This window comes from Agelaius tricolor, unplaced genomic scaffold (genome assembly GCF_023055355.1).
Source record: "Agelaius tricolor isolate 1412-34295 unplaced genomic scaffold, bAgeTri1.0.p SCAF_14, whole genome shotgun sequence".
Lineage (NCBI taxonomy): Eukaryota > Metazoa > Chordata > Aves > Passeriformes > Icteridae > Agelaius > Agelaius tricolor.
Genome location: NW_027269274.1, coordinates 11,683,100 through 11,704,485, shown reverse-complemented (window position 1 = coordinate 11,704,485; position 21,386 = coordinate 11,683,100). Strand labels below are relative to the sequence as shown.

The following is a 21,386-nucleotide window of genomic DNA, read 5'->3' as shown; positions in this document are numbered from 1 at the left end:
TACGTGCAGGTGCATAGCTCGAAAGGCTGAATTTGGAAGGGAAAGGTGTGAGAAGAAACATGAGGTTATGCAAAAACCAGGCTGGTCAATGGAAAGAAAAAAAAATCCAAGACTCTCAAAGCATTTCCTTCACTAGAGAGGGAAAGAAAATTAATAGGACTAGGAGTAATTTATAGGAATAATTGATCCTACGAAGGGTCTCCCCCGCAGCCCACCTTCCCTGGGATCAGAGGAAGAAACGAGAGGCTCGGAGAGGCTGGGGCTGCGGCTCCCGCCGCGCCGGAGCCCGGTTTCCCCGCGCCGGGGATGTGAGTGCGTGTTGTTGGTATAATATCAATTCATTTAAAATATGAAAGTCAAGTCGCGTAGACTGTGACAGCAACCGTAACAAAAGGTGCAAGCAACAGACAATGTGATGTGCTTGTACAGATATTGTAATGATGCAAATGAAGTGGAGGGGACGAGCTGCCGTATTATGTACATAAATACACAGTGGCTCGCCGTGCCATCCGTGAATGCAGGAGAGTGAGAGAGAGAAGGGGAGGGAAAGAAGGGAGAGAGGAAAGGAGAGGGAGGGAGGAGGGAGGAAGGGAAGGGGGGAAGGAGGGAACGGAGGAAAAAAAAAAGGGCTCAGCTCGGAGCTGCTGGCAGTTTTCAGCAGCGCGCTCGGCGGCAGCCCCTCCGCCCGCCGCAGAGCCGCCGCTCCCGTCGCGGGCAGCCGGGGAGGCTCCGGCGGCCGAACCCCTCCCCAGCCCGCGGAGCGGCCCCGCCAGGAGCAGAACTGGCGCTTCCCATGCACCGCGCGGAGAACTGAAAGAAAAACGAGGATAGGCGAGAGCCAAGGTAAGGGGCCGCGGCAGCGCGGCTTTGCGCGGCCCTGGCGGTGCCGAGGCGCGGGTCCCGTTGCGGGAGCGCTTCTCTCGGGGCAGTTTTCCCCAGGGACCAATCTGGCAGGGTTTGTAAAGAACGAAAAAATGTCCCCAGTGCGGGCGGACCTCCCGGGCTGCCGCCTCGCAGCCGGCCGGGCGGAGCCCGGTGCAGCGCCCGTCTGCCCGGGGGCACCGCGGGGCTCCCCCGGCTCTGCCCGGCGGCGGGGCTCTCCCCGCACCGCACCCCGCGGGGAGCGGCCCCGCCGGGCCCTGGTTGGTTGTTCTGATTTTTTTTTTTTTTTCCTTTCCCATTGTCACTGGGGTGATTATTTAAATCTCCATCTTGGAAAGTTGCATTTCACCCAGGGCGGCCAGGCAGAGATTTCCCGGAGACAGGGTGTGCAGAGAGCCCTGCGTCCCCTCCCCGCAGCTACATCCTATCTCCTCTCTCCCTTTGTTGGCAGATTTGGGCATTAAAAAAAAAAAAAAAGAAAAAAAAAAAAGAGATGCGAGGGTTTGTTCAGCCCCGAAAGCCGGCAGGGCCCGGCCCCGCTCTCTCTGCACCTGCCTGCCGGGGAGTCCTCCCGTCCCAGTCCCGTGCGGCAGCTTTACGGGGCTTTGCATGATTTAAAATTACCCAGGCACGTCGGGGCACGGCCGCTCCTCTCCGCCGACTCTTTCACCCCTTCGCCTTTTTTTTTTTTTCTTCTGTTTTTGTATGTGCAAAGTTCCCCTCTTTATCCTCCTTTTGCTTTGGGTTGCTCAGGCTGGAAGGCAAGAAAAAAAAATAAAAAAAAGAGAAGCGTCCAGGAGCGAAGCCTGCCTGGTTTTGATGCGATTTCAATAAGAAAAGCGATTTCACTAAGGGAGTGCGAGTTTTGGTCGCGGGGATTGTTCTTCCCCGGCGCACGGAGCATCTTTATTAAACGCAAATATTTTTTCCTCGGAAGTCTAAGCTCCGGCCTGGCTCAGCCCCGCGGCTCGGGGCAGGCGTGAGTCGAGTCCCGTTCACTGTGCCGGGTCGGTCTCTCCCCACCAAAGTTTTGCCTGAGGAGAAACAAATCAAACCTGCGGGGTCGGCCTCGTTCCTCCCTCCTACAACAGCTTCTTCCGAAATAACCTTGAAAGAAAAAAAAAAAAAACCCATAAAATTAACGAGAGATCCTACAAACGAAATCTTTCCTGGCAGCTCCTGAAAAAGAAAATTATACCTTTTTCTGGACAAAACTGCGCGTGTCCAACATCCCCCTTCCCCACGCACGCACTTCTCTTCGGGAACTTACACAAAAGGCGGTTTTGTGGGCAGGCTGGGGTCTGCTTGAGGCTTTCCCTCTCCTTTATTTTGCAGCCTAGCCAGCCGGGGGGCTGCGGGCACCAGGCAAATTGCGGACAAAGCGCAGGTGAAGGCGTGTGCGGGAGCGTGTCGGGAGTGAGAGTGGGACCGAGGGTTCCCACGGTGGGGTACAGATCCCGCAGAAATCCTCTGCGGGATGGACCATAGCGTATTGACAAAAACAAGCAAAAGATTAAATTTTCCGTGATTTATTCCCCTGGTCGTATCTCTAGCGCCTTTTTTTCCTTTTTGTTTTCTTTTTGTTTTTCCTTAATGCAGTTTAAATAAGGGTCTTGTGGTTACGAGGTAACTGTGTCACTTTATAACCCTATCAGGAGCCATTAATACGATTTAGTAACGCAGGACGGGGGAGCCGGGGGGACACGAAAAGCAAAGCGGAGACAAGACCAGAGGGCCGAAAACACCGATAATTTTTTTTTTTTAAGGCAGAAAGCAATAACTTTCTCTCCCCTAAAAATCCAGGGAGATGCACCCGATGGGGGTGCGGGGGCTGCTCGCAGGGAGCGGCTGCCCGGGGCTCCTACCTGCGGGCGGGTGGGAGCCGCTGGCAGAGCCGGCTCTCCCCATCCTGCGGGGGAGCAGGGGCGGGACGCCCCCGGCAGACCCTCCCGGCCCCTTCCCCAGCCCGCCCGGGGCTCTCACACCGCCCGCCGGCACCGGCAGCGCCGCGGCCCCGTGCGGTGCTAAGCACCGAGCACTTCCCTCTCTCCCTCTTCTTCTTTCCTTTCACGGAGTTTTCCTGCCCTCCCTGCTGGCGTCTGTGGGCTGCACCGCGGGGAGGCAGCGGGCGATGCTGCCCGGGAGGTCGCGGCGGCCCGCTCTCCGTTCACCGGGACACAGTGTGGCCCCGGGGGCACCCCAGGAAAGGGGCGTCTGCAGGAACGTGCCCTGGGGTCTGCGGGGTCTCCTCAGGTACAATTTTTCCCAGATCCAAATACCCAGAATGAAGGGGGAAAAAAAAGAGGAAGAATCCCCTCTCCGGACATGTAAATAAATGGTCCGTGTGCGGCGCCGGCTTATTTGTTTTCTGCCTTCTCCTCTGCCCAAGAATAGGTGTCAACTCTATCACATGGCACTACTAACTGTTGCTAAAACATGTTGTCGTCTCCCCCCTCCCTTAATGATATGACATCACTTGTCAATCAAATCAAAATAACCAGTTGTGCTTCCAGATCTGGGAAAGCTCCCTTATTAAAAGAGAAAAATAAATTGCAACAGCAATAATAATAATAAAAATAAAGGTAATAAAACGGAGCTTGTAGCGCCCGGGGGAAGAAGGCGGTAAAGAAGGTAAAAGGGGGTTGGCAGGCGCGGGATGAAGGAGTGGGGCCCGGCCGGACCCTCTCCGGGGAAGCTTTGGCAGAAAATTGAGGGAAGAGCTGCTTAACCAGCCGTGTGAGCGGCGGGCTGCGGAGCGGAGCTAAGCCGCTCGCCTCCAGCAGCCAGCGCAGTTCGCTGCTGCTCCCGGCGGGTGCATTAATTCAATTAAAAACCTCAGCCGTGCCGCCGGGGCGGTGAGCGGCCGAGACCAGAGCCGGCACCCGGTTCGCCAGAACCAGGCAGCGAGGACGGGACACGTCAGGAATTAAAAAAAAAAAAAAAATTGGATGAAATTACAAAACAGAACAAAATAAACCAACATACTGCGAGCCGGCCGCTTAGGAAGTCTCTCAGCTCAGCCGGGCTCTCAGCAGAAATCTTTCATCCCTGCTGGAGGGGTCATTTATTTTACAAAGGGTTTGAATGGGAGGGGTTGCAGAAGGCGAGAGGTGGGTGCGAGGAGAGGCGCCGGCCGCCGGAGGAGAGCACCCGGCGGCGGGAGTTGGTAGCCGGACCCCCGGGCCGGAGGTGGGGCGGGCGCCGGGGAAGCCGGTCCCGGAGCCGCCGCCGCCACCCGCTCGCCCCTTTTGTTTTCCTTCGCCTGCCGGGCCTCGGGTAACCCGAGCCGGGGGCTTCAGGGAGCCCTGGCCGGGCAGCGCCGGGGTCTGCCTCGCCATAAATCAAGCCGCCTGATTAATCTTTACAATTTGTCTTTTAAAACAAACACGAACGAATTATCAGCTCGTTAACTGCGATTTTATCACCTGCCTAAAACAAACAGCCCACCCCATTCCCCCCCGCCCCCCCCCCCCCAAAAAAAACCCAAAATCGGGTCCCCGTGCTGATGGCAGGAGGACAGTAATTAAAACATCCAAATTAATTAATAAGCATGTAGCGAGGAGCTGGATTTCGCTGGCAGCGGGAGCCGGCGAGTCCCGGGTGATCCCGGCTGACCGCCTCCCTGCTCCCCCGGCCGCGGCGCGCCCCGGCCCCGGCCGCCTCCGGCGCTGGGTACAACGAGGCGCCGAGGGGATCTACCTGCAAAGGCCCGCGTGTATTTTATAGTCATCATTCTTTCAAAACATTTAAAAATCCATTTTCGGGTGATACTTGGGCGATTTTGGTGCATGCAGAACGAAAACGCTTCGGAGGGAGAAACCGGATTCTTGGAAAGCTCGCTTGGTTTTCTCTCTGCCTTTTAACTTTCTCTTTTTTTTTTTTTTTTTATTTTTTAATTTTTGCTTTGTTTCCCTTTCCTCCCGGTCACGGGGACTGAGGCTCCCGTGCGCTCTCCGCATTTGCTCTCCCGAACCCCGGCCCCTCTCCCACCAAGCCCGGCCCAGCGCCTGTCCCCGGCCTGCCCGGGCCAACCGGCCCGTCCCGGGAGAAGCCCGGCTCCATCCACCGCCCCTTCCGCGCCCGGCAGCCGCCGGAGGAGCTGCCCGGCCCCGCCGCTTGCGACCCCCCCGCAGCGGCAGGAGGGGGCGAGGGGCGCCGCGGTCCCGGCGCCACCGCACAGCCCCGAGGTCAGGGGGCCGGGAGGAGCGGGACACCCGGGCTTTGGGTGGAGGAGGCGTCACAGGAGAGCATGCGGAGGGGGAGGGGGGGAAGCGTAATCGCCTCCCCCTGTCCCAACCTTCAGGTCCCCCAGTATGGCCCCCGCTCCCGCGGGCTGCGCTGTGCGTTCCCCCCGGGGGCTGCGCTGAGGGTCCCTTGGGGGAAGGTTACAGGGGGACAACGAGTGGTGGGGGGGAATAGTAAGAGAGGGACCCCCATGTCTTTCCGACCAGACGTGCTCCGCCGCAGCGAGTAAAAGCATTATTATTATTATTATTATTATTATTATTTAAAAAGTTCATTTCCTGGAGAATTTGGCAGTGACGGGTGACGTCAGAGCCCCGGCGTCGTAGTGACTGGGGCGGTCGGGCCGGGGGAGGCCGGCTCCAGCTCCCAGCCCCCAGCCCCCAGCGCTGCCCGCCGCGGGGGCGGCCCCGGGGGCAGCAGCGGCAGCAGCAGCAGCAGCAGCATCCTCGGGGCTGCCCCCGCCCGCAGCCCCCGGTGGGGCCCGGCGCAAACCCGCACGGCCCCGACGCTCCCGCGCCCCCTGCCCCGGCCGCGCCGTCGGGCTGGAGCCGCGGCCGCTGCCCCGGAGCGGAGGGGCTGCTCCGAGCCCCGGGCAGGGACGGTGTCCTCGCCCGCGCCCAGCCAGGAGGGCTGGAGGATTGCGATCAGCGTTTCCCTTTTTCCCCGAAAGCAGCGGCTGAGGAACGGACAGGAGCGCCTGGGAAACGGGACACGCAGCAGCGCCCGGCCTCGCTCCGGGGAGTTGTTTGTGCCTTTCCCATTATTATTATTTTCCGCCCCAAAGGCGGACCGGTTTATCCGCACCTTCGCGGGTGGCGAAGCCAGACCGGCACCCCGGCTGCTGCCGCTGAACTGCACCACAAACTCCGCAGAAAACGCCTGTTGATTCGGGATGCACCTCCGCTCCCCGCCCCAAAGCACACGAGTAATTGCAAATAGTAAAACTGTGATGTTTGGTTTTTGTTATTAATTATTTTAAGAAAAAATTGTGAGGTTGGGGAAAAAAGAAAAAGCATTAGCTATGTCGCAGTCCCACTGGGAAGGCTGCGCTCCGTCTCAGCGTCCTTGTGCCCGGCCCGACTTGGCCAACCCTGTCCCGGGTCCGGCCCGAGCACTACGGGCCGGGTCCGTCCCTGCCCTGCAGCCGGCTCGGAGCGGCCCCGCTACCCGGCCTTGCTCGTCCCGTCGGTCTCCGAGGTCGGCGCGGAGCCTGGCAATTATTTGTTTTTAATTATTTTTTTTCCCGATCCAGACAGTTATTTCAAACTAATGTGACCGGGCTGAGGTTTGTCCCGCTCCCGGCTGAGCGCTGCTGTGCCTGATTTAAGGGATTTTAGCATATTTATCTCCGCGGTGCCGATTTCCAGCCGCGGGCATCCCGGCGGCGGCGCTGAAAGTCACGGCTCAGCGGCGGGGCAGCACCCGGCGGAGTCAGCCCCATGGCCGAGCCCTTCCCGCACTCCATCTCCGCTCGGCCCCCCCTCTCCCCGCTCCGCATCCCCGCACTCCCCGGCGGGACCCCCTCCGTTTTGCCGTCCCCGCCCCGCAGGGGCGTGCAGCGCCCGGGCGGGGAAAGCCCCCACGGCGCTGCCGGGCGAGATGCTGCGAGCGGGGGAAGAGGGGCGGAGGAGGGGGGTCTGCCGCGCTCCCCCCCCGGGCCGGCTCCGTTTGGGGCCGGGGGTGCGGTTGGGGGCGGTGTGGGGCGGCGGGATTGGCTGGCCCGGCCGCCGGCCCTGCGCACCCCGGCCCGTCTGCGGCGCCGCGGCCAGCTGGCGCCAGCGCTCATATAGGATGCGCGGGGATGGGACCGAGTCGGCCAGAGCAGCGGCTTTGCCATCTGAGTAACACCCTCCATCCAACCTCCTCTGCTCTTCCCGCGCTCGCTCTGCCTTTGCCCCCTCCTCTCCCTCTCCGCTTTTTTAATTCCCCCTCCGTTCTCCCCCTCTTTGCCGCACTCGCATCCTCCACGCCGGCATTCATCGCCACCCAGCCTCCCGCGCCGGGTAAGTGTGGGGCGCGGGGGGGTCGCCGCGCCACTGCCAGGGCGCACTCGCTGCTTTCTCTAAACACCCTTCTCTCCACTCTTCTTCTCTACCCCCTCCCTATTTCTCCCCCTCCTTTTCCTTTTGTGTCAGTCGGAGTTCTTGCTAGAACTACGCTGTATTAGTTCTGCCGTTCTTCCTTTTTTACCCCGCTTTTGAAGCCAGCTGGAAAAACTCCTATTGACGTTTCTAGCGAGGAGGGGGGGGAGAACGAAACTATTTCCTTTTTTTCCCCTATTTTCCTTTTTTTTTCTTTCCCTTCTTTTTTCCTTTTTGTTTTTAGTTAAGAGTTTGAAATGGATCTCTGTTTATTTTGTGGGGCAGTGAGCAGGGAGAGAGCAAGGCAAGGAGTTTTGGGGACAGGATATTTTTGGAAGGGAGGAGGGGCTCTGCTTCCCCCTCCCCTTCCATGTACCTCTGGGAAAAGAAGCCGGCCGGGAGCCGGCCCGGCGAGCAGCGCACCCACGGCTGCCGAGCTCCTAAACCCTCCTGTCTCTCCCTACAGGTGCTGCCCTGGCGCTTCCCCGGACCTGCCTCCGCTGCCCGCCTGTTGACGGAGGGACACGCTGACTTCAGGGGTCCTCTCCCACGCCTCAGAGGGCGCGCTCCAGCCACCCGGCGGTTTTCTTTCTAAGAAAAGCCACCCCAATCTCTTAAAACCCACCAGGCAGGGTCCAAAGCGATCCCCCGAGCAGCACTCCCCGCCCCCACCGAGCGCCGCTCGCTCCTGGCCTGGGGGTGGCTGAAAGGGGAGGCCCAAGGCCATGGAGGTGGCCACGGATCAGCCTCGCTGGATGGCCCACCACGCCGTGCTCAACGGGCAGCACCCCGACAGCCACCACCCCGGGCTGGCCCACAACTACATGGAACCAGCGCAGCTCCTACCTCCGGATGAAGTCGACGTCTTCTTCAACCACCTGGACTCCCAGGGCAACCCTTACTACGCCAATTCCGCCCATGCCCGGGCCAGGGTCTCGTACAGCCAGGCACACGGTAAATCAGCACCCCCGGCCCCTTCCCCGCCGTGCGAGCCGCGGGTGTCCTGCGCGGGGGTGAGAAGTTTCACTCGGGGCCGCTTCGGTGTGTCGGAGCCGGGGAAAAGGAGATCGAAAACAGGATAGACAGGCAGGCACGGGTGGATTTTAACCCTAGGGATAACCAAGGGCTAGCGAAGGGGAGGGAAAGAAAGGGGGGAGGTGAGAGAGGAAGGGGAAACAGTGTGCGCACGGGCTAAAACTTCTCAGACACGGCTACTTCCCGGATGCAAAATACAAACCGATTCAAACCGGCCATGGATTTTATTTGGGGGTGTTCTTAGGAGCCGAAGAGAGAGCATTACGGCAGCTCATAAAGATAGAGCAGAAAGGGGTTTGCTGCATTTTCCTAGGAATGGGGTGGGAGGAAAGGGATTGCCTGAGTGCCCCTCCTGCTCCCCTTGCTCCTTCTGGCCGGGCTGGCTGGTATGTCCCTCAGATGGGACAGGGGGAAGGGGCTGCTGCACCAGCCTGGCTGCTCTTCCCTGGGTTGTGAAGTCTCTCCCGTGGCCGCCTGTCCTCCGGCTGCCCAACCACGGGGAGCTGGGGTCTTCCCCAGCCGCTCCGGGCTGAGCCGCCCCACGCTGACCCCACACGCTCTTGTGTTTCTACAGCCCGCCTGACCGGGAGTCAAATGTGCCGGCCTCATCTTATCCACAGCCCCGGGATCCCTTGGCTGGACAGCAGCAAGGCGGCACTGTCTGCCCATCACCACAACCCCTGGACCGTCAGCCCCTTCACTAAGACACCCCTTCACCCCTCGGCGGCCGGAGCGCCTGGGGCCATCTCGGTGTACCCGGGCAGCAGCACCTCCAGCACCGCCTCCGTGTCTTCGCTCACCCCGGCCTCGCACTCCGGCTCCCACCTCTTCGGCTTCCCCCCGACCCCTCCCAAGGAAGTGTCCCCAGACCCCAACTCCACCAGCGCCGCCTCCCCTTCTTCCTCCGCCGGGGCTCGGCAGGAGGACAAAGACAGCATCAAGTACCAAGTGTCGCTGTCGGAGGGGATGAAGATGGAGAGCGCCAGCCCGCTCAGAAGCAGCCTCACTAGCATGGGGGCTCAGCCCTCCACCCACCACCCCATCCCCACCTACCCCTCCTACGTGCCGGCAGCCCACGACTACAGCAGCAGCCTCTTCCACCCGGGCAGCTTTCTGGGGGGCCCCGCGTCCAGCTTCACCCCCAAGCCGCGGAGCAAGGCCAGGTCCTGCTCGGGTAAGTGTCGCACGCCGCGTCCCGCCTGGAAGGGCCGTGCGGGCTCTCGGGGAGAGCATGCGGGCTGCTGAGAGGCTGGGTGCTTGCGTTGGCGCGTTTCGGGACAGAGGGACAGGTGACTGCTTGGTTCTGCTTCTCTGGGTTTTTGAAAGTAGGAGATGGAGCCTGGGCTGGGCTCCTGTGGGTGCCGATGCACACAGGCGCTGGCCACAGGGCGCTCGAACGGGCCGCGGGGCACGGGACCGGGGCCGCTGAGCCGGCAGAGCGCCTTGTACAAAGAGGGATTTATATGGAGAAAGAAACCCGAACCCTTTTCATCGGAGAAAAGCAGGCCTCAGGCTCCCCAGGGGCTCAGGCTCGATCGACCCTGCTCCCTCAAGTCAGGCAAGCCCCCAGGGATGACACATGGGGACTTTCCAGCCATAGGTGTTTCTCCCTCCATAATTTCCACGTCTCTCCATTAACACCACCCAAAGCTCCAGTGCAAGATGAAAGCGAAACTTCCCTGGCCTGTCCCCTTCAGATCGCAGAGGGCCTTTTTCCCTTCGCGTTTTACAAGAGCAAAAGTTCAAATATAGTTTACATACCAGTGCAAAGACTAAGGTGTCCAGTCACTGCTAACTTACTCCAGCCTAACTTTAACTAGAAAATACTTCACCCCTCGTTTTTTTTTTTTACCCTGAATCAGATATATCTCTGCTTCCAAACAACTGCCTGCAGACCTTTCCCATGCTCACCCTTCCTTGCATTTCTTCTAAAAGTGCGGTCCTAAATCTCTAAATTGGGCAATGAACAAAGTTTTGACCCCACTTTGAAATCACAGTAGTTATACAGCTAGACACAAATTGTGACAATTTATATAATTCTACTGACCTTCTTGGTTTGGTATTCTCCCCAATGGAAGGAAATTAACTGCAATATATTGGGGCTGAATTTAGACAGTCTTTTAAAAATAAAAAGGCCTATAGGCATTTGCATATGTATTCCATTGAACATATTTGCTTATGAATACACTACATGTTTTTATTTAAGTAGACAATAATTTAGAAATGTGATCTCTTTGAGTTTTGCAACAAAAATACCAGCTATTTTACAAGCTCATCAGTACTGTTTCAAATGATTCCTCGGAAGGGAAAAATACATTCTTTCTCTGCTGTTATTTCCAGGCAGTTGCTAATATGTGTATGCATTTTTAGTGCCTAGAAGAGAAGCTACAGGCAATGGGTACCCCAAATCTCCTGAGTCTGGAATCTGGCTCAAGATCCAGGTCTCTAAAGACAAGAAGGATCCTGAGTAGCTTTTTTTAAATTTTTGTCCCATAGCTGCTGCTGATTTTTAGATGGGGGAAACAAGGACCTTTTTTCTTTTGTTTTAGAGTTGCTTCTTTTTTTTTTTCCCTCTGTAAGGGAGCTCCCAGTGTAAGGAACTGGGGAAAGTTCGTGACCACTCAGTGTTTTTGTAGGAAAACTAAGACTCACGACAGGACGACTCCTGCAGCTTCCTGCCCTAGGAGGGACAAGAGCTACAAATGCAGTGCCGCAGAGCTCCCCTCATTTCTCACTCTAGACTGTGTTGTTTAAAAGCCACCCACTCCCTAGATTAAGGGAGCCCCGCTAAACTCAACATGGCCTGCTTCAGTTATTAGCAGAAAGAATTTCCTTTCCAGTTAAATACTCTAGGATTTGCATAAACGGTATTAGGAGAGATTTCTATATTAAGCAGACCTGCCCTCAAACCATCCAAGGCAAATGAACTTTTAGCAGGAAGCTCTCTGATGCAGAAACAGATATCTTGGAGTTACATGTTGTGTTTTATTTAATGCAGCCATTCTACAATGCTATGTTTACCACATTGTACTAAAACTAATAAGGAAGGTAAACCGCTCCTTACCAAATCCAAACTGGATTGTTGAAAAATCACAGAAACAGAAAAGCACTCAAGCCTGTTTTTTACAGTAATGTCCAGTAAAACTGAACTTTCTCAAAGAACAGCATTAACAGCGTTTTTATGCCTTTAGAACAAAAATAATAACTGAGACTCTGGTATTTTGTATCCTTTCCCAGTCTGCTCGGCTCTACTTTCTCATCCTGTAGCATTTGCAACAGAAAAGAAAGTGCAGAATTGGAGGTCTTTTTGCTTAGATTTATTTCTAGAAAACCTCTTCCTCTGACTCTGTCTCTGAGGTGTTGTGTGTTTGCAGGTGTGTGTTGGTGTGCATGTGCACGGGTGTTTCTGTGGCAGGGGGAACACGGGATTTCACCACCGGAGTGCAATAGATCCGGGAGGCGAGCGGTGCCCAGTGAGGACTCAGGGATTCTTGCTGAAATGATAACTTCCATCTGACACAATGAGAGTGTCACTCTTTCTCACTTTGCAGAGAGCGCTGCCTATTCCTGATCATGACATAAAATACTCACTGGAGCCTGGGAGTTCTTGAAACACTGAGCTCCTTGCTGCCTGTACTGTAGATGTCACTGCTGTCTGGTTGTGCTTAATTAACAGAATTAACGCACTGTTTTGACTTCTGAAAATGCAGAAAGATTTTGTGAATTTGTTTTTAAAGTAAGAAATCTGTTTTCTTCATGTTTCCATTTAGAAGGCAGGGAATGTGTGAACTGTGGAGCCACTGCTACCCCTCTCTGGAGAAGAGACGGCACCGGGCATTACCTGTGTAACGCCTGCGGGCTCTACCACAAAATGAACGGTCAAAACCGACCTCTCATTAAACCCAAGCGAAGGCTGGTGAGTGTCTTTATTTCTCCCGGGTTTGGGGATAAATAAGGCAGCGGGACCACACACAGGCACGAGTCGGTCGTGCCTCATGGCTGCGGAGCCCCTGCGTGGAGCCGAGCTGTACTGTACCGGGGTCAGTCACGGCGAGGTCACTGCCGTGCCTCGGGGCACATCTCCCCCTCCTCCCCGTCCCGGCAGCAGCACCGAGCCCGCCGCTGTCCCGAGCCTCCCTCCGCTCACAATGCATGCGGGATATCGGGTGTCCTTCGCCCCGTTTGTCCTCAGATGACAGCTTTTAATTTAATTCCTCTTTTACTTGGCCTCTTGGGACGGTTTGGGCACACACTGGGAGCGAAAGGGTTATGAGCATGAATGTCCTCCACCATGGACTAAAAAAAAGTCCCAGCTCCAGAAAAGCAAAACAAATCAGATGAGTCAAAGCTACTGCTCCCCACTCAAAAATTATTTGTATAAAAGCCATGAAGTAATTTTCACTCTTATAGTCTCTGGCAATATTAATATTGGTTCCCTCCCCAGACAATCCCCTACTGTTAAAAAAAATCCTATTATTTTTCCATGGAGTCACCTATACTTGGTATTTTCATTTGACTGATTAAAAAAAAAAAAAGTCCTTTCTAAGCTCCTGGTAGTAGTTTCCTATCCGGATATCTGTACGTTAAAGATAATGAAACTTTGTGTATCTGTTTCCTGACTCTAAAAGCTTTAGAGAGTTTCTATAGGCAAGCCTTGCCAGTCATGCTTGCTGTTTTGAAATTTCTAATACACTCTACTCCGCAAATAATGCGTAAAATGCTAAGAATAATAAATATATTTTTTGGAGCTTTGTGATTTATGGTGCCTAAGTCTCCTAGCTATTCGTGGGCAAATATCAACGAAGTTTAGAGAGCAGAAAATTGGCATTACTGTTCTAGCACTGGGATGGGATATAGAAGATTTCTGTCCTGAGTCAGAATTTCAGCTATGTAAGCTTCTTAATGACTTGCCTTCTAAAGTGACTGACATATAGAAAAATGTTAAGACAACAGTGTAACATTATCGTCTCTCAAGCTCAAGTGCTTTCCAGACTGAATGGGACAGGCCATAGAGTTAAGCAGCATAGTTGAGTATCAGTAAGCCATCTCAAATATGCAAACATAGGTCTCCACCTTCCAGTGTGTTGGGAGACTGTTATACTTAGCTCACTGTGCAGGGTTTGGGGGGCACTAGAGAGGTTTTCTTTTAGTGCTTAGCTGTTTAAATGTTTAGTTTTAATTGATTTACAGCTTTGTTTATTGCCCCTTTTTCCACTGTAGTTTGCTTGTTTGCGGGGGAGAGGAGGTGGCCATCTTTGGGAATTTGTTCATCTGCCCTGCAATAACAAAGTGATCGTATTAATAATGTCAGCATTTGGACGTCTGGCATTAATTGTGTTTGGGTTGCATGAGTGCATTTGCAGTAGGGGGTACCCCCTCTTTCTGCCTTCGGCCTGTTCTCACAGGCGAGTAAGGCACCGAAATATGTGAGTCTCCGAGGGCCTGATTCTTGCCTAAAGCTGCTGAACGTCCATCAGCTTTGGGAAAGTTACCGGGGGCCATGGCATAAATCAGGAGCAAGTGAGAACAGAACGCTGTGCTCCTCTTGGGTGAGCAGGCCGAGCTGTGCTTCCAGCGGTGCCCGCTCCCTACCAGGGCTGGCAGGCAGGGAAGCACACCGAGCTCCCTGGGAATCCCACTGCCCTGGGACCGGCTCTGCTCACAGAGATGCCCTGTGCATTCCTGTGAGCTTGGCTGGCCTTCACCCCATGGATCTCCATGGCTAATTGCAGAAATATCCAGGGAGCAAGGCCCCGGGGAACGACAGCGATTGATAAGCTCTAGGAAGTAAACTCCAGTTTAAGAAAATATCGAGTCCTCAGCATTAATTCAGTAGCACAAAATGGTCTTGGTGTTTTGACCACTTCTAGAGGCAGGGCTGTGGGTTTGTAATAGAAAATAATTTCCCAAAATACGGGGTGCAGTTAGTCTGTCCGTAACACTTTATACGTCAGTGTCCGTGCACAAAGGACGCTTTATGGTGGGGTCTGCTAGACAAGGGCCCGTCCAGGAATCAAGGGCGCCTGCAGTTCTACTTTTCCTGTTCTTGTTTTGGGAGGTGGGTGAATGTTTGGGCTTTTTTCTTTCCCCTCACCTTGGTTTCAGCAGAACAATAGTTTTATGAAAGGGTGGTGGATTTTTTGGCGGTTTTGTTTAATTTTTAGACAGTTGTTTAAGGGCTTGTCAGCCAAGGAACTAAGTAGGGACAGAGGCGGCAGACGTGTCTGCAGAATCATTGCTGCAAGGCATGAAATTTGGTTTGCTAAATATTTAAAGAAAGTTGGAGCCGGTTTTGTTTTCTCCCTTTCACTTGTAAATGCAAACTGAATTGTCAGTGATGGCTCTCATAAATACTGCACCCAGCTAAGTAATGTGGTTCATTTTCTTTTGTGTCCACCTTTCAAGGGCCAGAGTAAGGGTAAAAATCACATTCTTAAAGATTCCCTATTTTCAAACCCAGGCCCAACATTGGCAAAGACTAAAATTTGTCATTGAAGAAAAAGGCAAATGCATTTTCATGAAGGATGCATTGTAGAATCCTGAAAAAGGAAAATTTGAAAAAGTCAAGATTATTTTTTCCCCCCTCTAAAATTTGTGTTTGTGGAATCAGAGATTCACTGTTTCTCTCCTTACTTCCGTTGCACACGGAGTGCCATGCGGCTTGAAAGTTTGCATAGGATAATATTTAAATTAAAACAAAAACATAATATCCATATAACTTTAAACCGACAGCAGCTTTCCTCCAGCCCTGATACTCCGTAAAATCTTAGTTAACAAGCTCTCCCCAAACTAAATATTGAGTCCAATTCGACCTTTCTCATGATCTCCCTCCACCTGATGATACATTTTAATTTTCTTTTTCTTTTGGTTAGTCAGCGGCCAGGAGAGCAGGGACTTGTTGTGCCAACTGTCAGACAACCACCACGACCTTATGGCGACGTAATGCAAACGGGGACCCAGTTTGTAATGCCTGTGGACTCTACTATAAATTGCACAATGTGAGTATTTACTCATCTCATGTGTCGCTGCTTGCCTAGTGTGGATTGATGTCTTAACTGCATGGTGTTCACTGGGCTTTTATTGGTTTCAGGGGTTTGGTTGTTTTATTCCTTGCCCGTCTCTAAGGTTCCCCTGGGAAGTGACAGCCGTTCTTTGTCAGCATAGTGATGCTAAGTTCACTGACATTACAATGTATTAGCTTGGCTTCTGGCTTGGGCAAACCAGGCAAAACAGAGCTGCCACACTTGGTTTTAACTAAGTGGGTTTTGTGTGCTGTTTCCCTCCAGAAACAGAGGCCATTTGGAAGGGGGTCTGTGCAGAAATTAATCCTGATGGGCTATCTTCATTTTGACTTGTAAAAAAATAATTGTCTCTAATGCTTTGTTGTATTATTTAATTTTTTAAAAAGAAATTAATCCGAAGCAGGAACACTTGATACGTTGGAGCGTTATTTACACTGTAGGTAACAGAGGTTACGGGTACAAGATTGCTCGTCTCAGGACTGAGTTTGGGTCAGCGTGTGCCTCCTAGTTTGATCTTCTATTAGGAAATTAATGAGGACTGAGGGTAAGCCTACAGGAAAGAGAGTCATCAGCTGCCAAATTCAGTTCAATTTGTTTTTCATGTCTAGGGGTTTTTTGTCTGTGTGGTTTTATTAAACAAATCAATATAAACAAGTTCTGCAGAGAGAAACACCATTTTTTTTTTTGGCCAGAAAAAGGTCTCCATCCAGGAAAAACACATGGGGGCTGTCCAAATATTTTCATTTTTGCACAATAAAGTCATTTTGTCTGCATGAGCCTGATTTTCTCATTTCTTGCAGGTGAACAGGCCTCTGACCATGAAAAAGGAAGGAATTCAGACCAGGAATAGGAAAATGTCCAACAAATCAAAGAAAAGCAAGAAAGGCTCCGAGTGCTTTGAGGAACTGTCCAAGTGCATGCAGGAGAAGTCGTCTCCCTTCAGCGCTGCTGCCCTTGCCAGTCACATGGCACCCATGGGGCACTTGCCCCCTTTCAGCCACTCCGGACACATCCTACCAACACCTACCCCCATCCACCCATCCTCCAGCATCTCATTTGGACACCCACACCCATCCAGCATGGTTACAGCCATGGGATAAAACCTGATGACCAAGGGACCCATCCAGATATTAGGAACATGGGACTTTGCCTAAGATGACAGCAAGTAAGACAATGTTCTGCCAAGAGGAGAATGTAGGGATGGCAAAAGGAGACCTTTGCTCCCATGTGGTTAACTTTTAATGCTGGACTAAAACCTTGCAAATGATGGGTCTTCTGCAGAAATGTGTAGTGGTGCCTGTAATGCACTTTGCCCCCTCAGGTATAAGAAAAAAGAACTCACCTGTTCGATACTTAATGGTCCAGCAGGAAGCAAAAGATGGCAGAAGCTGAAAGAGAAGGCTTGGAACTGGTTTTCCTTTCTCTCTTTGTTATTACTGTGAATATTGTAAAGAGATATAAGCAGCCTCCCAGGATGGAATTGGCTCACTGGAAGCCAGACATGCTGGATTTCTATTGCGGACTTTGTTTGGGATAGGGAAAAAAAGAAGAAAAAAAAAAAGCCAAAAAAAAGAAAAGTAAAAAAACAAACAAAAAAAAAACAAACAAGAGAAAGAAAAGGGCATCTTTATTAAACCATAAGTTTTAAAATCAGACACAAAGTCATATTTATTTTGTTTTCCACAAAAGGCCTCAACCCCTCTGATTGCATGTTTTTGTGCTGTCATTTGCAATGGCTACCCTGTAAGAAAAGCTGCCTTCAAAACAAGGATAGGGGAAATGTACTCAACAGCCCTCTTGGATTAGCTCCATCTATCTTCCATACCAAAGTTACCAGGAAGGGGGAAAAGATTGCGAGGGCAAGGAACAAAGCAAAAATGTAGCCGTAATACGGGATTTTAATATACCCAAGATGGTGATTATTTTGACACAATTCCTTCATTCTTTTCCCTAACATGAAAGATTTATTTTTAAAAAGAGCCCCTCTCCCAACTACCCTATTGTTCCTCAAACCAGCCAACCTAGGTCAGACGAACTGTTGAGAAAAAACTCTGGGGAAGGCAATCCTGCACTAGCAAGGGGTGAGAGCTGCAACACAATTTTGGTAAATGCCTGTAGAAGTTCTAGCACAGCCAAAACTATATTGGGGCACAAAAACCATCCTGCTCGCAGACTCTGGAGGTTGAAGCATTTTGTTCTGTTGTGTTGGCAGCTGTCGCTTAAAAATGCAGATTAGCTGCTTGGGTAAACTTTGGGCAGTGTGGCCACCACATCCACATGCAGCCAGCGCCTGCTGTCTCAGGCACCCACCCCGGTGGAGTCCACCGGGAGGAAGGGCAGAAATGAGGCTGAGATCACTGGAAAGGGGAAAAAGAGAGACAATCAGTTTGAGCTTCACACATCCATCAAATCCCAGACACAGAGAGCTGAGGGAAAGCATCGTTCTAAGGGGAACGTCTGTTTTCCGTAGCAGATTTTATATGAAAACAAGAAAAGAACAAAAAAAAAAAAAATTAAATCTCCCATTATGAAACCATATTGTATTTAAATGACTGAAAACAAAGCTATTGCCAATGTGAAGTGTATTCTATTGATTGTTATGATCTGATGCCTCTCGTGAACACAAGCTCCAGTATAACATACGGTGTACATATTTAGGTATACTTCTGATGAAAACGCCCCAATGAACAGAGGGGTTTGATAATGTAAACCACGTAAGCTTAACTCTGTGAAAAGCTTTTTATTTTATTTTTTTAAATTTTAACTATTTTGTTGTTGGGTTTTTCTTTTTCTTTTTTTTTTTTTTTTGGATCAAGCCAAATTGTATCTTTACTGCAAAAGTCCTGCTTTAAAGAAAAAACCAGAATGAAACAAAAAAAGGATGTATGTAAATTTTTTTAAGCCTGTAATTTTTAAGCCTACTAAAATGTAGTATTTTATAATTAAGAACCAAGCAGCCATGAAAATCCTGCTTTCCTCTTTTTTTTTGGTCTGTGTAGGCATATAGGTGCACTTTGTAAAGAAGTGGAAATAAATGGGAAACTAAATTGGTTGGGAGAAATCATATGAATTTTTAGTCTACTGAGGTAAAAAATTAGGTCCTTTTTACTTTTTACCTTTTACAATGGTACAGTTGTACATTATTTGTACCCAACTCAAATTTCTGTAGGATTTGGGCAGAGGGGAAGGGGTGTGGGTGAAAGACAGGGATTACTGATACAGTTGACAAAGTGCAATATATTGTCAGTCACTGCAGCATAGACAACAGCAGTTGAGATTTAAATTATTTTGTACTTGTATCAGCATAAAAAATTCTTCAGTATTTTCTGTTTTTATTTTAATTTTTATTTTGCTTATTTTTGGATTAGTGAACTAAATTATTGTTAATTATGTACAACATGTTTATATATTGTCTGTAAAAAGTGTATGCTTTCCTCATATTCCTTCAAGGTGAATATTGCTAAGAATAATAAATACCTTTTTTGTGAAACTACCTGTGCCCTGCTTCATGTCATAAAAGCTGCTTTTACTAGGGAGAGAAGAAAAATTATCGTCATTGTTGCCAGTAGAATTATTAGCTTATACTTTATGCAGAGCAGGCGATGATATTTTGAAACACTAACAGGGTAGGACAAAAGAGAGTAGTTAAAGAATGATTTAGTATTGGAAGCACAGGTACAAAAGCTCATTCTCCAGTGTTGTTTTGGAGTGATGAGGTCAAGCAGTTAAGTGTGCCTAAGTTTCCAAGCTAGTTTAAATTTTGGGGGAGCAGCCACATTGGAGATGATGAACTGTGGTTTCTCTTGAATTTTTTTTTTTTTGTATTCAAGTGTTTGGAGAAATACTTTTACATTAAAAACATAATTTAAAAGCACTGTAAACATAAAAAATAGGCCAGCTGCTTAATGGATATCAAGGCAGGACCTGTATTAGACCAGGGAAAGTTCTCCAAAGGAATACTCTACACCTGGAAACCTGTTTGTTGCCATTTGTCATTATCAGAGGTGTGAAGGGAGCAAGGGGGGATGGCCAGCCTGGAGCTGCTCAGTGCTGCTTTGGGAACAGGGCTGCAGCCCTGAGTGCAGGGAGGTGTGCACATGGACTGGCATGTGAGGATGGAGAAAAGTGCTTAGCAAACACAGCTTCCATGACACCAAAACTTTGCAGCTACTTTCATCACACAGTCGAGTTTGACCCACACAAGGAACCCCTTGGGGCCCTACAAAGTGAAGGAAAGTCTTGCACCCTGCCATATGTAGGGGTGGGCAACAATATTTTCAAGAAAACTGCTAGTGAATTTTGGGTTCCCTCCTTTGACCCCCCGTGGAAACCAGCTTGGGGTTAACTCTACTCATTAAGGAAAAAAATGACCTGGATTCCTTTTTCTCTGTGTGTGTGTGTGTGTTTGTGTGTGTGAATTCCAGCCCTTTCTAGCAGTGCTTGTCTTTCCCCCTGCAGCCTCCTGCCCAGCCCTGGTTGCAAACCCTGCTTGTGAATACCACGGAGCTGCAGCAGCTCTCCATGTGCTGAAGGAAGAACACACAACTGGGACAAGGCCTTCCTGCATCATTTCAGATGAGTTAATCATCTCTCTAACTTGTTCAGCAAGGCTTAGTGCAAACACCCATTAAAAAAAAAAGGAAAAAAAAGGCATTTATAGCACACTATGCAAGCTTCATTTAAAAAGAAACATACTCTTTTTCAGACAGGTTTAAAATGAGATTATAACTAAACTCAGCCTCTCTCCCTCCATCTTTGAATAGCTGAGAAATGAGAACTAGCAATATCTCTTTAAAATTTGGAATAATCAAGCTGTTTGCTTTGGTTGTACAGTACACATCCCATTCAGGTTGTGATGGTGGCTTACCTGGGGGCTGCCTCTGTCTCTTTGCTGGTTTGGTTGGATCCACTGACAGAACTGGGGCCCTAATCCATCAGGCTGTCACGAGGATTGGTGCATCCCCCAGCGCCCGGAGGAGTGTGCTTCTCTGAGCGGGGGCTTCAGCAGTTCCTGCAACACAGATAATAAATAATCCCATGTTTGTCAGGTGGCACTAATCTGTGAAAGATCAAACCATCTCTCTGCAGTGTGTGTATTGTGTTTGTCTCCAGACATTTCGCATAGCAGAAGAAAAACAAACAGCAGGGAATGGAAATGGAGCAAGTGTGTAAAGTTCAATGTAAAGTGTAAGCACCGAGCAGATATCAAGGCAACAAATTGGGATTTATAGTCCTTTCACTACCACCAAACACTGAGGGACGGGATTTTTGTGAGGGGGGAACCCTGACATTACTTGCCTTTGGTTCCTGTTGTTGGGATTATTGTTTTAAGCGGTGCTTAATTGTCATGTCTCCACGGCCACATCAAAAGCCAAGAAGATTAGGTTACAGGGAGTGTTTGATGTCAAAATACAAAATAAATAAAAGGGAAGCTGAAAAGGTACTGTGTTTTCCATGATGTCTACTGAGGTTTTTGCTTCAAACATCCCTCTTTTTATTATTATTTTGCAAAGGTTGCGCTTTTAGTGACAAGATTTTATTTACCTACTTTCAAATGGCTCCACTGCTTTCCTGCAGCACCTCGAAAGGGTTAATATCCCCTCTTTGATGGCAAACATGGTATAATTAACGCAAACTTCTTAAGTATCCTGGTGACCTGTAGATGGCCACATGAGAATTTTGTTATTTACTGACTTGCCAAACGTTTATTGCTTATAGAAGGACAAGTGGGAAGCAGGCATTAATTTTGATGCTGTTATCTGTGATTGCATGTAAAGTTCATAGCAGAGAGTGCCTATATGTCAACTGCAATTAAGCATTTTCCCATTTTTTAAAAAATTAATTTCACATTGGGGGAGGGGGTTGGGGCAGCAGATTTACAAACTGAGCTCCTGCCCATCCGCAGAGCAGGCGTGACACAGCCAGAAATAGGACAACTTCCCCTTACCTGCAGGCTGCAAAAGAAAACAGTCTGGCGCCATGGAGCATTTGATCCTTGGCTCCTCTGCAGAGACAGTCAAATCAGGACCAACTGTGGCAGGGCAGAGAGGGACAGTTTGTGGTGAGGCATCTCCCCTTGGAAATTAGCCCGAAAAACAAAAATGAAGCCAAAAAAAAGTGG

The 21,386-nt window shown here is 50.6% G+C and overlaps 1 protein-coding gene and 1 long non-coding RNA gene across 4 annotated transcripts; one reads left to right on the top strand and one right to left on the bottom strand.

The window, feature by feature from the left end:
- Window positions 1–1,147: 1,147 nt before the first annotated feature.
- On the bottom strand, window positions 1,148–8,177 carry LOC139595891 (uncharacterized). 2 transcript variants are annotated; one of them, XR_011681166.1, is made up of 3 exons: window positions 8,055–8,177; window positions 1,938–1,989; window positions 1,148–1,636 (listed from the first exon to the last, which is right to left on the bottom strand). It is a non-coding gene; the product is annotated as an uncharacterized lncRNA (long non-coding RNA). The 2 variants fall into 2 exon arrangements; XR_011681165.1 differs by lacking the exon at window positions 1,148–1,636 and having other exon boundaries at window positions 1,746–1,989.
- Window positions 6,702–17,783, top strand: GATA2 (GATA binding protein 2). Of its 2 annotated transcripts, XM_071439670.1 has the most exons (6): window positions 6,702–7,130; window positions 7,675–8,162; window positions 8,818–9,417; window positions 12,014–12,159; window positions 15,116–15,241; window positions 16,066–17,783. In XM_071439670.1, the coding sequence occupies exons 2-6, from the start codon at window positions 7,934–7,936 to the stop codon at window positions 16,363–16,365; spliced, it is 1,401 nt and encodes a 466-aa protein (XP_071295771.1). In that variant the 5' UTR covers window positions 6,702–7,130; window positions 7,675–7,933; the 3' UTR covers window positions 16,366–17,783. The 2 variants fall into 2 exon arrangements, with proteins under 2 accessions (XP_071295771.1, XP_071295772.1); XM_071439671.1 differs by lacking the exon at window positions 6,702–7,130 and having other exon boundaries at window positions 7,151–8,162.
- The last annotated feature ends 3,603 nt before the right edge of the window (window positions 17,784–21,386 follow it).